Here is a 15,486-nt window from a genome sequence, read left to right on the forward strand (position 1 = left end):
AAAAGGGCAAGAGCAGTGAAGTGGTTACAAGTAGTTGGTTCTTCATACCTCTGATTTAATAGAAGATGTGCTGTCTGCACAGTTCTCTCTCACAGCTCTACCAGAGGTTTAGGTTGGACATGAGGAAGAACTTTTTCTCTCAGAGAGTGGTCAGGCACTGGAATGGCTGCCCAGGGAGGTGGTGGAGTCGCCGTCCCTGGCAGTGTTCAAGAGGCGTCTGCATGAGGAGCTGCGAGAGATGGTTTAGTGCTTGTGGTAGCAGTGGTAGTGGGAGGACGGTTGGACTAGATGATCTTGTGATTCTATGATTCTCGTTTTACACAAAGAACAAAACTGTGTAAGCAATACAGAGAGAAAGTAGCCAAAGTGATTTTAAAAGTAGTTTTATTTCTCCAGATGTTTGACTGGTTAACAAGAGTAAAATTTATTAATCATGCTCTAATTATAAATCACTGCATCCAGGACGTTGAAAATAAGAGTTGATTTTCGGTTATACAATATATACAGTTGCTCTGCAACTAAACAAAATAAAAACCACTGAATTGAATATTATACATCTCATAGCATTCTAAGCTGCATTTTTAAGTGTCCTTTGCTCCTTTTTAAACAGTTAACACAGCAACCTAATAGTCTATTAACAGTTTTTTTGAATCATTATTTTGATCAGATTTGAAAAGCTGTATGAAATATGCCAAGATTTTGGACTTAAAATTCTAAATTTTATATTATAAATAGATATCTACAGGCTCTAGAATTTCTTCTTCCTCTGCCAGAGGAAAAGCAAACTTTGAGAAAAGATGAAAATCTAGGGATAAATTTTATTTAGCTGCTCTTTATTGGTCCTCAACATTTTAACAGTCTGCACTGCTAGTGCTATTGCAGTGTAGTCTAAAGGCTTCCTAAGTGACTGGTGAACAGGACTGCGACTAATTTTAAAGTGTGTTCCTCTTCTAGCAGAGCCCAAGGAAAATTTGCATCATTGTTTAAACTTTACGAGTTGTACACTATAAGATTCTGTGTTAAAAATACTGTACATTAGGAGATCTGTGCAAAATAATATGCCCATTTACTCTCTAGACTCTATCAGGGATAGAAACATACAAAATAGTGTTGCAAACTGAAATTCAGTAAGTGAATAGAACTGTAGTGCTAAACTATTACTCTATCATTTTATTGGGAACTTTGAAAATACAGACTAATTTGCTTCAACTTGCAACAAAAATATCTTGAAACATTCCAGTTTGTTCCCCATTTAAACTGCAGCAACAGCATCAGGAAAATGAAAGTTATGTGTATACTGGCTGTACCTACACATTTGAGAGGCTATTGACCAAGTGGACCATTCAGGAAAAGCGATACAAGGTAAGATCAAGATCAGTGTTGCTCTCCCAGCACTGTGGGATATGTGATTTTTCTCCAAATAAGTACATGCAGGGGCTTGTTTTCCGTTCTGTTCCGTGTAAAATGGCTAAATTTAAACATCACTGTCAGAAATTTGAAGCTCTCTCAATAAATCTAGAGAGAATATTCACAAAATGTGGTCAAAGCCAACGTGACCTAGACATGGATTTTTCTTACTGTATGCTACCAGCTGCTTCTGTAGCATAAAAGCAACCACTGGTACAATCCCAGAATATACCAACACCAAAACGACACCTGAGTTGCATTGGTGCTTTCCACCAGCCAACTGGGAATTATCAATAGCCTAGCCTTTGTTCACAAATCAGTAAAACAAATTTAACAGTGTAGCTACCATATAGGTGGGTATATTATATAAATACAGAGTGAGTTAGCAAACTATTACTGTTTGCAAGGTAGTGGCACACAAATTTTTATAAAATAGAACGCAATGTACTGTACTTGTGAGGTGTCAGAGACCTTATTAACCAAGGATAGTTATCTAAGTCTTCCACCAAATACGTTCTGTGTGAACACGTTAAGAAATTCCAAAACAAACAAACAAACAAAAAGCCTAACCACTATAATGATACAAGTGTAAGAAATGTTCTGCAATCCATCATCATGGTTAAGTACATTTCAGGAAGTGCAGTTTTCATATCCTTGAGTTAATGCAGTAACTCAGTAATATTGCCACAGTTAACCAGCAGTAGTCACATTAAATGACCAAAATGGATGTAACATACACAAAGAACATTCGAAAAACAGGTTCCACACACGTGCAGCCTAGAAAAGTAAAAGTCTCAAGCTCACAAAATCAGACCTAGAAAGTTCAACGACTAACACAGATTTCAGATAACTTTAAGCAAATATCTACATCCATTCTGAAAGAAAGAAGTTTCTCCTGTGGTAAACTGAAATACTTTTTACTTTTACCTGGCCAAAGACACCTAGTTAGAATTGTTCCTTCTGCAATAGATGACATCCTGGATGACAGCCACTATGGCAAAATGCTGAATGAGTTCACTTGAGAACTAAGCAGCAGCTTGCGTGTTTTGGTTCCAAATACTTCAAACTGTGTTGAGAATTGGATAAATTCACTGCCCTGTTACAAATGCACACAATTTCCTTGATTGGGGAAGCAACACTGAAGTGTGGTATTGCCAAGTTAAAAAGGGAGAATAAAATAACAGTGAGTGGTTTAAAAAGAACATTCTTTATGTTGTGATGTTCACATACTTACATGGATTTTGATTGTTAAAGCTTTTCAGTTCACCTTAAAAAAATACAGGAAGAGGGTGGGTTTTTGTTTTTTTTTGTTTTGTTTTTGAAGTGTAAACTGATAATGAGAAGTTTTCACATAAAAAAAAGTTCTAAAAGTCCCAAAATCAGAACAATCGTAATAAAAAAGTAAGCTACAGTACCTAGGACTTGGGCAGTGTTCTGGCAAGGTGTTTGCAGATAGGTAGATGAAATGAAACAGAGCAAAACTTATTTCTGTGACCGCTGGTAATGAGAAATGTCTCCACTTATCAGTAGCAACTTAGTCAACAATAAAGTGCACAAATGATACAGGGAAAGCTCCTTTCCGACTCGGATCTCCATCAATATGACCAATCTACAAGAGTTCAGATATTTTTCAAGTTAATCTCAAAAAGGAATTACAATATCACCAAAATGAACACCAGTGACCTTCCTGTCTAAAGTATGACAAGTCTCTTCCTACATCTTTTTTTCTTCTTTTACCAAAGACAAAGAAACATCATGACAAAACTCAGACCAGCAGGATGCATTTTTTATTCAGCTATAAACTTTTTTCCCCCCCAAATTCTCTTTTATTCATCTTTCTGAAAACAACACTTCATAATACAGAACCTCTACTATGCCATTTCATTTCATTCTGGAATGCCTGGCAGCTCAGTCTCTGCTGTTCCTTTCTCCTATTAGCAGTAAGTGAAAAGAATGGATCAAGCTTCAGTAAATCTCAAGCATTTGGGGTTTTACATGAATCTTTATGTACTTAGGCACAGCATTATTGCCAATTTAAATGCAATATGGAATTCTATTCTTTGCTAGCTAACAATCAGGCTAAGGCAAGTGTTTTCACACAAAACAATTTTCCAAGACTTCTTCAGCTGATGCAGCTCTGGAGTGCAAATAGTTGAGTTGGTTTCCCAGCACACAGAATAGACCACTTCTCAATTTCAGTCATCTAAATATTCAGGACAATAAAAAGCTGTCTCCTGAGGACCACCATAGGGCATCTTCAAGGAATACAAAATAGTTGTAGATTCTTAAGTTGCTGACACCCACCCAAGAATTTCCTTAGTTACACATACTGGGTACCCTACTAATCAAACTTTTTTTTTCCTGAATGAAACACTAAAGATTTATCTGAAGCTTAATTTTTGAACAGAAGAAACACCTGGAATAGGGCTTTCATGAGATGAAACTTCTGCTATTTGGAAACCCAACAGGAATCTTTTGAAGTGGGAATCAACCTCTGCATTTCATGTATTTCTTTTAAAGTATGTTGACAGGAAACACAAAATACTCACCCACCACTCCTGATCTTCTTCGCCATCGACTACGATGATATCTCCTTCTGAAAAAGTTAGCTCATCTGGGTTATCAGCTACACAGTTATAAATTGCTTTCACTCTTTTGGGTTTAGTTTTTGACTGAAATGTAAAAATAAGAAAATGTAAATAACAAGCATGAAGAGTCAAAGCAGACTTAGATTTGATTTAAAGAAAGCAGCAAAAATGGTACAGTTATTTTTCATAGGTTAGAGTTCAGCTAGATCTCTTACTCTTTCATTCCACAGCCTTTCAGAACCTCTATGCCATCAATGTGGGCCAGCTTTCCCTTTGTAATCTTCCATTCCGGCTCACCCAAGCCAGCCTCCAGAGCTCTACATCACTGCAGCAATCACGACTTTACTCCAAATATGTGCTGATCAATCAAGTGCTACACTGTGAGTGCTGTGAGGTCTGAGTCATGTACCAATATGCCCTTTTCTAATTTACTAAATCCTTAAATTCAATCTATAAATTCTCCAGAATATCTTCAGGCTCTCTGTAGTGCTGAAGACTGCAAGCCACAGGAGTGGTTTTCCAATTGAAAAGTTCTCACTACTGTTTATTAGGGAGTTTCGATATTCCATATTGCAGTAGGATTCCAATCCTAGTAATGTCTTGTTTGAAACCATGTTGAAATTGTCTTGCCTTAGCATCACAGTATCCACCACCCCAGCACCCTAATCTCCTGCCTCTCTCGTGTGCTGAGGGAGCTGGCAGAGGTCACCGCTGAACCTCTCTCCATCATCTCTGAGAGGTCTTGGATAATGGGGGAGGTCCCTGAAGACTGGAGGATAGCCAATGTCACTCTGGTCTTCAAAAAGGGCAAGAAGGAAGACCTAGGCAATTATAGGCCAGTCAGCCTCACCTCTGTCCCTGGAAAGGTGATGAAACAGCTTGTGCTGGATGCCATCTCCAGACAGCTGGGAGAAAAGGAGGTTATCAGGAGTAGTCAGCACGGGTTCACCAGGGGGAGGTCGTGCTTGACCAACCTGGTGGCCTTCTATGATGTTGTCACATAATGGGTGGATGGGGGAAGAGTGGTAGATGTAGTCTACCTTGATTTTAGAAAGGCATTTGATACTGTCTCCCACGACATCCTTATAACAAAGCTGAGGAAGTGTGGGATAGATGAGTGGACAGTGAGGTGGGTTGAGAACTGGCTGACTGGCAGAGCACAGAGGGTCGTCGTTGGCGGTGCAGAGTCCGGTTGGAGGCCTGTAACCAGCGGTGTTCCTCAGGGGTCTGTGCTGGGTCCGGTCTTGTTCAACATCTTCATCAATGACCTTGATGAGGGGATAGTGGCCACCCTCAGCAAGTTTGCTGATGATGCGAAGTTGGGAGGATTGGCTGACATGCCTGAAGGCTGTGCTGCCATTCAGCAAGACCTGGACAGGCTGGAGAGCTGGGCAGAAAAAAACCGGATGAGGTTTAACAGAAGCAAGTGTAGGATCTTACACCTAGGGAGGAATAATTGCATGCACCAGTACAGGTTGGGGGATGACCTGCTGGAGAGGAGCTCTGCAGAGAGGGACCTGGGTGTCCTGGTGGACGACAGGCTGGCCATGAGCCAGCAGTGTGCCACTGTGGCCAAGAGGGCCAATGGCATCCTGGGGTGCACTAAAAAGAGCGTGGCCAGCAGGTCAAAGGAGGTGATCCTCCCCCTCTACTCTGCCCTGGTAAGGCCTCATCTGGAGTACTGCATCCAGTTCTGGGCTCCCCAGTACAAAAAAGACAGGGATCTCTTGGAAAGAGTCCAGCGGAGGGCCACGAAGATGGTGAAGGGCCTGGAGCATCTCTCCTATGAAGAAAGGCTGAGTGAACTGGGTCTGTTCAGCCTTGAGAAAAGGAGACTGAGAGGGGACCTCATCCAGGTTTATAAATATCTGAGGTGTGGGGGCCATAGTGGTGAGGCCAATCTCTTTTCAGTGGTGAGTGGAGACAGGACAAGGGCAAATGGACATAAGCTGCAGCATAGGAAGTTTCACACGAATGTGCGCAAGAACTTCTTTACAGTGAGGTGACGGAGCACTGGAACAGGCTGCCCAGGGAGGTGGTGGAGTCTCCTTCTCTGGAGATGTTCAAGACCTGCCTGGATGCCTACCTGTGCGACCTGCTGTAGGGAACCTGCTTTGGCAGGGGGGTTGGACTCGATCTCTAGACGCCCCTTCCAATCCCTACGATTCTGTGATCCTATGCTACCTATGGCTGCTGCATTTGCTTTCAATTCCTGTTGCAGATCAACACTAATGCTATGCTCATAGTGATTTCCATGCAAGGAGTGGGGAGGTGCAGGATAAGGAGGCACAGCATAAGCTTTCTGGAATGAATCTAGCCACTCCTCCAGTTTCTCCAGCCGCAGTCACCAAAAGTCTTTCACTTCTACCTTAAGATGCCAGAGCAGATCTGCAAGTGCCATTTAAGTCAACAGAAAGATGTTAATGCAGTGCATGTTTGGGAACTTGTCCTAGTCTCTGCTTAGGTCAGCCATGGAACAGAAAGCTGGGGTGAAAAGACTTCATCCACAAGCATCCATTTGCATTTTAGTATAAACCATGTCCTGCCCAGATGAGACATATCCTTAGGCTCCGTTTGTGCGCATACCCCATGGCCTTGCACTGCATCACAATGATTTTGCTCCATCTCAGCCAAGTTACAGTTTGAACCACAACCAACTTTGTCAAGAGGAAAAAGCTTCACATCAGTACAACAGTGACATAATTACTAACTTCAAAGGGTTGTAATTCCAAGTATTTCTTGTTCTTTGGATGTCAAAGGAATTAAAATAAATCTCCATTCCCATGAGGCTAACATCTTCCAGGGAAGTTTTCCATATGTCAACAATGTTTTCAAGAATCTCAAGTATACATTGAAAAAAATGCTGCATCAGGAACTTTCTAAATGAAAAACAGGCTATTGGGCAAATGCATTATATAGGAGACAAGCCACTGGCTGCACACATATGTGTAACCAGACCTTTTTCTTTACTCAAGGAATACTTCTGCAATTGTTTCCTAAATCTGGGCTGACTTCTGTAATTTCTGGCAGACATAGCAAAAAATATTGAAGTATAAGGCCAAATGGAGTGATTTAGTCAAGTGCTTTAGCTAGACTGATCTAGCTAAAGCTCCTTAGCTGAGGGGGCCCTTGACTAAATCTCAGCTAAGATGCTTTAGCTAGATTGATTTAGCTAAAGCACCTTAACTAGCATACAACCTGAGCCAGGTTTCCCTTACTTCTTTGTCTTATGACAGAAGAATATTTTCCAGCTGATTTTTTCAGTGACAAAAAATTCAGCCTACTGGTGCCCTGGAGGTATGTGGAGTCAGACATGTTCCTCATTACATGCAACTAATATTAAACAGTGAGTAGAGACAGACTGTTTCTAAAAATCAGCCAGGACAGCCCTTTCACACAAAAGTAAAGCAGTTTGTCCTATGAAAGAGAAAAGGAGTGAACAAGATACAGGACTACTACGACCTTAATTTATACAGAAAGCCAGGCATGGAGCTGTTTGAGAATTATCACGTGTGCTGAATGGATGCATCCAGTGCTCACATCTGAATCTCAAAACACACAAAAGAAATTGGGATCAGAGTTTAACAGCTTTACAGAAACAGCAATTCCCTTAGTGCATACAAGCAAAAGGGATAGCTACTCCATTTCTCACTAACCAGACCATTAAATTTTATTGTAGTCTAAACCATCTAAGTTATTTTGATGCAAGACAGACATTAACTTGGTTAAACAAGAGAGGGAGAGGCAAGAAAACACAAGATTTTACAGTACCAACTAATGCAAGATGAACTCCAGATGTCTCTGTGGCTTTTTTCATATTATCAGATGACAAAAGCTAGTAAGAGTTCTAGGAGCACCAAACAAATGTGCAAGACTATGCACATGAACACACTGAAGTCTGTCCTGGAGAGTTACTATTTCAACAGACATGGTTAAGGAAAAATGAATGGAGAGACAGAAGAAAGAATATAACCCCTTAATAACACAGTTCTGGAGACAGAAACAGCACACCTCCCACCTCTCAGGCTATTATGAACCATGTTCCTACACAGAATTCAAAGTACAAAACAGCCCAGGCCTTGTCACAAAGAGCACCTCAAGAGCACGGGATCTCTATATTGTCATTTGTCTATACTCAGCATGACAGAGAGTTGTAAAGATAATTAATTCACCAAAGATCCAATTTTTCTTCTTTTGAGCCTGGATCTGACTAGTCTAGTCTGAAGTCATTTGACGTACTTAGGTAAATAATTATATCCACTTCCATTATAAAAGAAAGCAAAAAACCTCCCTTACCACTTCACTGAAGCTTAAGAATCAAGTTTTAAATGACAAACAAATAGCTTACTACTGTGCGCTTGTCAAGCTCATCTACCCTCAATAACCCATACATTTTATACGTGGTGTGTGTCACGTTCAGATACAAGCAAAGAATCCAAGCTCTGTTGTTGGTTTAAACCTTGTTTTTTGTTGGTGTTCTTTTTAATTAAAAATCATTTACCATCACTAAGGAAATGCAAGAGAAGCAAGGTTTTCATGAATATCTACCAGAGGTCACACACACTGAACAGGGGATACGGGTTTTGTATTCTTCATGGTTCACACACTTTCCTTCTAGCAGGACAGACTATGAATCTCAGGAGTGTGTTCGATAGTGTGTGGAAAATTCAATGAAGTTCAAACCCAGACTGTCTACTTACTATTTGGGATTTCCTTGGCATTGGTGCCGGTGGCTGGATCTGTGCCAAAGTATTTGCTGTAGAACCAGTCTGTGTTGCTGGAATTTCACATACAGAAGAAGATTCTCCTGCTGCTAAGGCAAGTAAAACAATTACATTTTAGGCACGCTTTAAAAAAATATTTTTAAAAAAGGAAAAACATTAATGCAAATTAAAATTAAATGAATCATTCTAAATTGGAGGATACAAAGAATTTTACATACTATGTGTATTTCATTTTAATGGTTCTTTCTAAAAAACAGTGTAATTTTTCTACAATCTTCTTCACCAAAAAGGTTTACTTTTTTTTGCAAATACAGTTACTTCAGATTTTTTTTAGTGTTGCAAGACATTTAATATTGCAGATACGTTACAAGAGAAAAAAAACCCTACAAAATAGATGAGACCAGAACCAATTTTTTCACTTCTCCACACATTCATTACAAACTGCACACTTCTAGAACTTTCCTTGCTTAATCAAGGCCATTTTCATCAAGATGCTGTACCTTCACAGGAAACTTCTAACAATAATAGCAGACAATGACTAGAAAATTCTCACTGGGTTGTTATCACAGTAACAACCAATAAACAGAAAACATACAGAGGAAAAGGATATTGGGTAGGAGAAATTCCACTAAAATCACCACAGAATCCATGCAAACTTTCAATATTTTACTGCAGTGCCCTAAAACAGTAGCTAAAATATTGCTCTATTCATGCAGAATAGCTTTAAGCATTGAGGCCTACACAATCAAGAAAATAAACAAGAATGCTGGTACTGACTGTGTAAATGCACAGAATAAATGAAATAACTGGCCCCATTACACTGTAAATAATAATAATTAACTGCAGCAAAATAAATCTATAAACTATAATTACCAGTTTGTTGTAGAGCCCCAAGTCCTCTAGACTGCCCCTTGTTACTTAAGCCAGATGACTTCTCAGACCTATTCAAAGAAGTAAGAAATTCTTCCATTTAAGAAACAAACAAGGACACCAACCACAAGAATCCAAGATATTTTTCAAATTACAAAGTTCCTGTGATATCATCAGTATCTTTTGGTGACTGGTATTTTAATTTTAAAATATTAGCTTGCTTCCTTATTTTTGAGCAAGCCGACAATTAGCTGCATTTCAGCTACAAATGTAAGGTAGAAGAGTAATTTCAGGTTCCATTTGTGCAGTTTGCATAGAGCTGATTTTCTTAAGTTCTGAAGTCCATTCCATTGCTTTTTAATATTCTTCAGTGCAATTTATTATATCATTATATATTGTCTACGTTATAGCAAACTTCAAGTTGCTTCTCCCTTTTACTCAGTATGTTATATACAATCAGAGGGCTAGAAACGAAGGTCAGAGACCGTTTATCTCTTGTCACAAAGCATCACCACTACATATTATCTCACACAGACATACATATGTATACGTGCTCCTATATCTTATAACTATCTACGTTTGTACAGGCTATATTCTGCCAAATTCTCAGTGGCAGAGAATCAAAAAAATTCCTGGAAAATTTGGTAACATATTCCACTGTGCTTTCATTTGGAAAGCTTTCCCTGGCGTCTAAATTATTCTTGCTACAATTTAAACCACAATATTATTTTCAGAGCCTCCCTGAAACATAAAAAGGAATGACATAATCCAATTTGTTGCATATATTTGAAGGCTTGTATCTGTGCTACAATTTCTCTTTTTTTAAAAGATAAGACTCATTTCTTCTGAACTTTTATCATAAGAGCCATATGTTCTAGACTTCTCATTATCTTACTGATCTCCCCTGGTTTCAGCCACAGTACTTTGTGCATTTATTTTACTTTAATACCCAATACTAAATAGAGTACTCCAGATGAGGGGTCACTGATGTTGAGACAGTTGGAAGGATTCATTCCTAAGTCTTCTGAATAACTTTTATTTGTGCCTCATTATGTCTCTGCAGATTCCTTCTCTAAAGGATTTCTGTTTAACCATACTTTGCCATTCTCCTTAGTCTGTTTTTGTAGCTGATTGTTCCTCAGTACCAAGTGTTGCTTAATAAATAACATCCTTCCTGTCCCTAGACTACTACAGCCATTTTTCAAGGCTACCTTGAATATAATCACAACCAGCAGGACAAGGGTCCCTTCTAACTTTGTTTCCTGCAAATCTGAATATTTTCTACTCCAGGTCTACTTCCACCATGAATGAAAATACTGAATGGAACTGAATGAAGGACAAACACGTGAACAACAAATGACATAATCAGACATAATATCCTCTTATCTCTTCCTTGTTATAAGAAAACTAGAAACTGATTATTCTTCATGGCTTCTTACTTCCAGCAAGGGTAATCATTCTGTAGATATTACTCAAGTCATCCAACATTAAATCACTAGTCTACCCTGTTTTTACTGTGGGAATCCTTGTAATGTAACTTCCTTTAGTATCTGTCTTCTGTTCATTCGCATACTTTAGAACACATCGCTGGCAAAGGTGTGTGTGCCTTTTAGAAGACTTTCATGTTACGTGCCACATAATTGAAAAGTTAATAATAATTATGAAATATATGCATTAAATACTAAAATGGCATCAATTACCCAGGAATAGGCTTTCTTTGAGAAACTCTACTAGGAGGCTGTGGGGGCAGCGGTGGCGGGGTTGGCTTAGTTTGTGGAGGAGCTGGTTGCTGTTTAGATTGCTGGCTCAAAGCTTCCATAATGCTGGCTGTCTTTGCCACTGGAGGCGGTGGTGCAGGAGAAAGCACATCTATAGAAAGAAGTTAGACAGTGAAAAGGAATTAGACTTCGATTTACCATTTTGTCTCTTGGATTCTCATCCACAGGTTTTCCTGTTACAGCATTTATCTCTATCACAGATAAATACTACTTGTAATCAACAATTTAAATGTAAAGCAATCCTTCAATTGGAAGGAAGACCTCTCTGGAACGAGGCTTACCTTTAGTTTCGCCTAGTCAAGATCAGAGAGCTCACAAGTACTTCCATTCAACAAAGCATTTAAGTACAAACTGAAAATTCTTGTGTCTTAACAAAGTCATTCTGATCTAATATTTTCAAGAATATTACTATATTTAACTGAATACTGTTTGCTCAATCAAGACCCTCGGTTTGATTTTTACGGAAAAATAGCTGAGTGAATATCTGAGAAATTCTGTTCAGAGGAACTTCTTTTAAAATCCTGTTATGACATCATTTAGTCAAAGAAACTTCACATTAGGTTTAGTAATTAGTTCAAATTTCTACTGAATTCTTGGAACACCACAACAGCAGTTGGTGATGCATGAGACGTCTAAAGAACATTACATTCTGCAAGAATTGAGCACAATGGTGGAGAGGTGGAAGCCTGGAGCCCTGGGCTTACATGAAACACATCTTTACAAGTCACCAACGAGAAATGCATCATTAAACCTATACATACAGGTGAAAAGCTCTTTAACTCTAATAGTAAAGTACTATTTCCTGTTGACCCTGCAATACACCATACAGTCCTCACTGGAACGTCGGAGAAGACGGCTCATACGAAGTCACTGGATGGGAACGACAGGCCAAAGCTACAGTCACCAAAAGAGGAAGCATGAGTTGTGAAAATGGAAAAATAAGCCAACTATGATTAGATACAGCAGAAGGGAAAACAGGGGAAAGTGGAAACATACTTGTAGATGTTACACGCAATGGCGGCACAGGGGGATGAATAGCTGGTGGATCAGATGAAGATCTTTGCCTGCTTATACTTTCCACTCCTAAAGAATTTGTCTTCCACATTGTATTAGATGAAGAAATTGTCTGAATACCACTGCCAAGAACTGAAGGCTGAACTAAAAAGAGAGGAAAATACTGCATTATTATTTTTGCTCACCCTAAGCACAAAGCGTTAATATTGACACCTGTGCTTTTAAAATTGTGCAGCTATACACTATATTCACCAAATTAGAACTACTGCCATCCTGCAATACCAGGAATACTAGAGCAGAAATCAGAATCTGCTCTAAAAAAAATATATGCAAGTTTTTGGCAGAAGTCTTACTAACTCTTTACCCTAAAATTTGTCTCTAGTATTATTTTAAAGTAGACCAACACTTCAAAAGCAGAATGTTTTTAACAAGAAGAGAGAAGACATTTCTTGCTACCTTCTTTAACCTGTAGCTGATAGCTGTAATCATCTCAAGTATACCAAACAAAAAGGATCTCGCTCTTAATACTAGCAGACCTTGCTGACTCAAAGTGAAACATCACTTTTGATTTGGAATTGACATAAAACTGAATTTGACCCAAACAAGGAGCTATAATAGCTACGCATGAAACTAGAATTGGTTACACAGTACTGCTTTTTCAGAGTCTCCTAAACGATTCCATTCTAAAGAGCTGCCTGCCCATTCGTAAAAAGCACACTACAGGCCTTCATCATAAGGCCAGTATTTTGCACTTCTCATGCCATTTTTCCCTACTGAGAGTACGAGCATCATACTAAGAAAAAACAAAACAGATTAAGGTATGAATAAATATCAGGTTGCAAGGAAAAGCATAAAAGGCTCAGAAGACTTGAAGAACAGCTTAAAGCTAAGAGGATAAAGGAATAATAATAATAATACATCATAAGCATAACAACAATATCAGCTACTGACATGAAGCTAAGACTGGCGATACTATCATTGCTTATAACCAAGCACATAAAATAACAGGCTAATGCACTGCTAGAGTAAAGAACATGAGTTAATAGACTCTCTGAACCAGGCAGCATGCTTTCTTGGCACAAGTCACACTATACTGGTGCCAACAAGTCTGAAGTCAGGAATGAAATTAAAACGACCTTATTTCAAGTGTCATTTAATCAAGGGCAAACACTGGGTAAAACCATATGGTTTGGTAAAATAATATCAAAAGGTAAAAGAGTCTTTTTATCTATCCAATTATGTAACTTATTTAGGGATAATATCTAACAGTTAAATGGACAGTGCAAGCTCCCTGACAGCCAAAAGACAAGACACTGGGGAGATTTTCCTGTTTGGTGGGGGAAGCATTCCTCTTCATTAAGTAAAAAACATCTCCTGATATTAAGCTTATACTTCATGCAAAAATGTCAGGTAGAAGGAATCCCACCCTGGCCAAGAAACATAGCTGTAGGCAAAGTTAAACTTCTGCCAGCCTCACACTACTCTTTCAAAGTAGCACAGAACCATGCTGTTCTATTGTTCTCAGTCTTTTTTCCTCACAAAACAATACATTTTAATCCTCCTTTTATGCTGCAGCCGCTTCTGTGGAACAAACAACTGAGTTTCCATACTACACAAATGTTCAATTTGCAATCTCAGCCATGATCACTGTCACATGGAGCCCCGTATTGTAATTTCTGTGCAGTGCTTTCCAAGGCAGACATCACTCTCACAAGCCTAGAACATTCTGCATCCCTAATGTCCTCTTATGGAATTGGAATCTATTAGAAAATGAAGTGTTTACACAGTCACTTTCTGGACTTTAACTTTACATAAGTTTAGCACCCATGAGAGATTGTGCATTAATAAACAGCACTGATACTAATAAGCTGTTAATTGCACTGAAACAATGAAACACAACCGAATGCGTATTGAATAAAGACAACCTATACAAATCTCTCTACAATTCTCCAATATCCACACAGATTATATATGAACATAAGAATGAGACTTAGGAGTCAGCTTTAATGGTAGATTTTGCATCCTTCCTGAACAGAGATGAAGCCAGTACATTTTATGTATATTGTTCTACTGATCACCTACGTTCCGGCAACCGTTCTACTTCCAATTTTCCATACCAGTTTTCCATACTGTGAATCTATACTTTGTTCCATTTTATTTTATCAACCTTGAAGCATTTATTTATTAAGAGAAGACTCTGTAATGCTAAAAATCTCTCATGTTTGGCCTACATTCTCCTTTTCCTACATATTCAAACAATTTCCGATAGCAGTCAAATATTAAGAAAATTGCACCTATAAATTTCCACTTTGACAATGACCTCTACAAGTAAGAGAAGAGAAGATGGAATTTAAGTAAGAAGTACTTGCCAAATTAAATTTACTGTAGCCCTCCTTTTAATAAAAGGTTTGATTTTATTGAAGTTACTTGGCATCGTTTTCTCACACACTGCTGTGTACTTTCTTGCACTTATATTGCAAATCAAGATCAGAATTGGTTGTGCAGATTCACTTCAAATATGCAAGATGAAGGTAACAACAAACTGTTCCAATACTTACCTGTTCAAAATAACTGTAAAAGAAAACTTGAAAATGAAAGAAAAAAATGATCACGGTCCCAATCATCTAACATATTTTCCAGTGTTAGTACCTTTGCCAATATTTCTTGGAGGTAGAGGAGGTGCACTACTTGTAACAGGTACTGAAGGTTGAATGGGAGGCGGACTGCCACTGAGTATTGCTCCGTATGTTTCATTCTGCAGTATACTTGGCATAAATCCCCTCTGCTTATCCTTAGCAATGTTCGCTGCATCTCTTGCCAACGATGCTACATTAGGCTGAAGTTGGTTAGATCCAAGCTGATAGAAGCTGACGGGCCTGTCCTCTCTCCGATTAGGACTGGGTTGCTTTAATACAACAACAGAAGTGCTCAGTGATACTGTGTTATTTGTACTCACTTATTAATAGAAAGTTACTGATTCCAAGATAGTCATATCGCTTCTAAAATGCATTTTCATTGCTTCTAATACATGATCTGGAATGTATACTCCTCATCTTTCAGGAAACGTGCATGTTAATAAAAAAAATCATGTGAATTGCATTTCAA

At 38.7% G+C, this 15,486-nt stretch overlaps 1 protein-coding gene across 4 annotated transcripts in view; it reads right to left on the bottom strand.

The window, feature by feature from the left end:
- Nucleotides 1-367: 367 nt before the first annotated feature.
- ASAP2 (ArfGAP with SH3 domain, ankyrin repeat and PH domain 2) overlaps nt 368-15,486 on the bottom strand; it is an 88,860-nt gene continuing 73,741 nt past the window's right edge. For 2 of the 4 annotated variants that reach the window (XM_048936928.1, XM_048936930.1), the window contains exons 22-28: nt 15,031-15,286; nt 12,364-12,525; nt 11,290-11,458; nt 9,593-9,660; nt 8,696-8,808; nt 3,957-4,079; nt 368-3,016 (exon numbers count right to left, since the gene is read on the bottom strand). In XM_048936928.1, the coding sequence (XP_048792885.1) occupies nt 2,942-3,016; nt 3,957-4,079; nt 8,696-8,808; nt 9,593-9,660; nt 11,290-11,458; nt 12,364-12,525; nt 15,031-15,286 (966 nt within the window). In that variant the 3' untranslated portion in view covers nt 368-2,941. The remainder of the gene's footprint in view (nt 3,017-3,956; nt 4,080-8,695; nt 8,809-9,592; nt 9,661-11,289; nt 11,459-12,363; nt 12,526-15,030; nt 15,287-15,486) is intronic. The other 2 variants (XM_048936929.1, XM_048936931.1) reach the window with 2 other exon arrangements.

Source organism: Lagopus muta, chromosome 2, assembly GCF_023343835.1.
Source record: "Lagopus muta isolate bLagMut1 chromosome 2, bLagMut1 primary, whole genome shotgun sequence".
Classification (NCBI taxonomy): Eukaryota; Metazoa; Chordata; class Aves; order Galliformes; family Phasianidae; genus Lagopus; species Lagopus muta.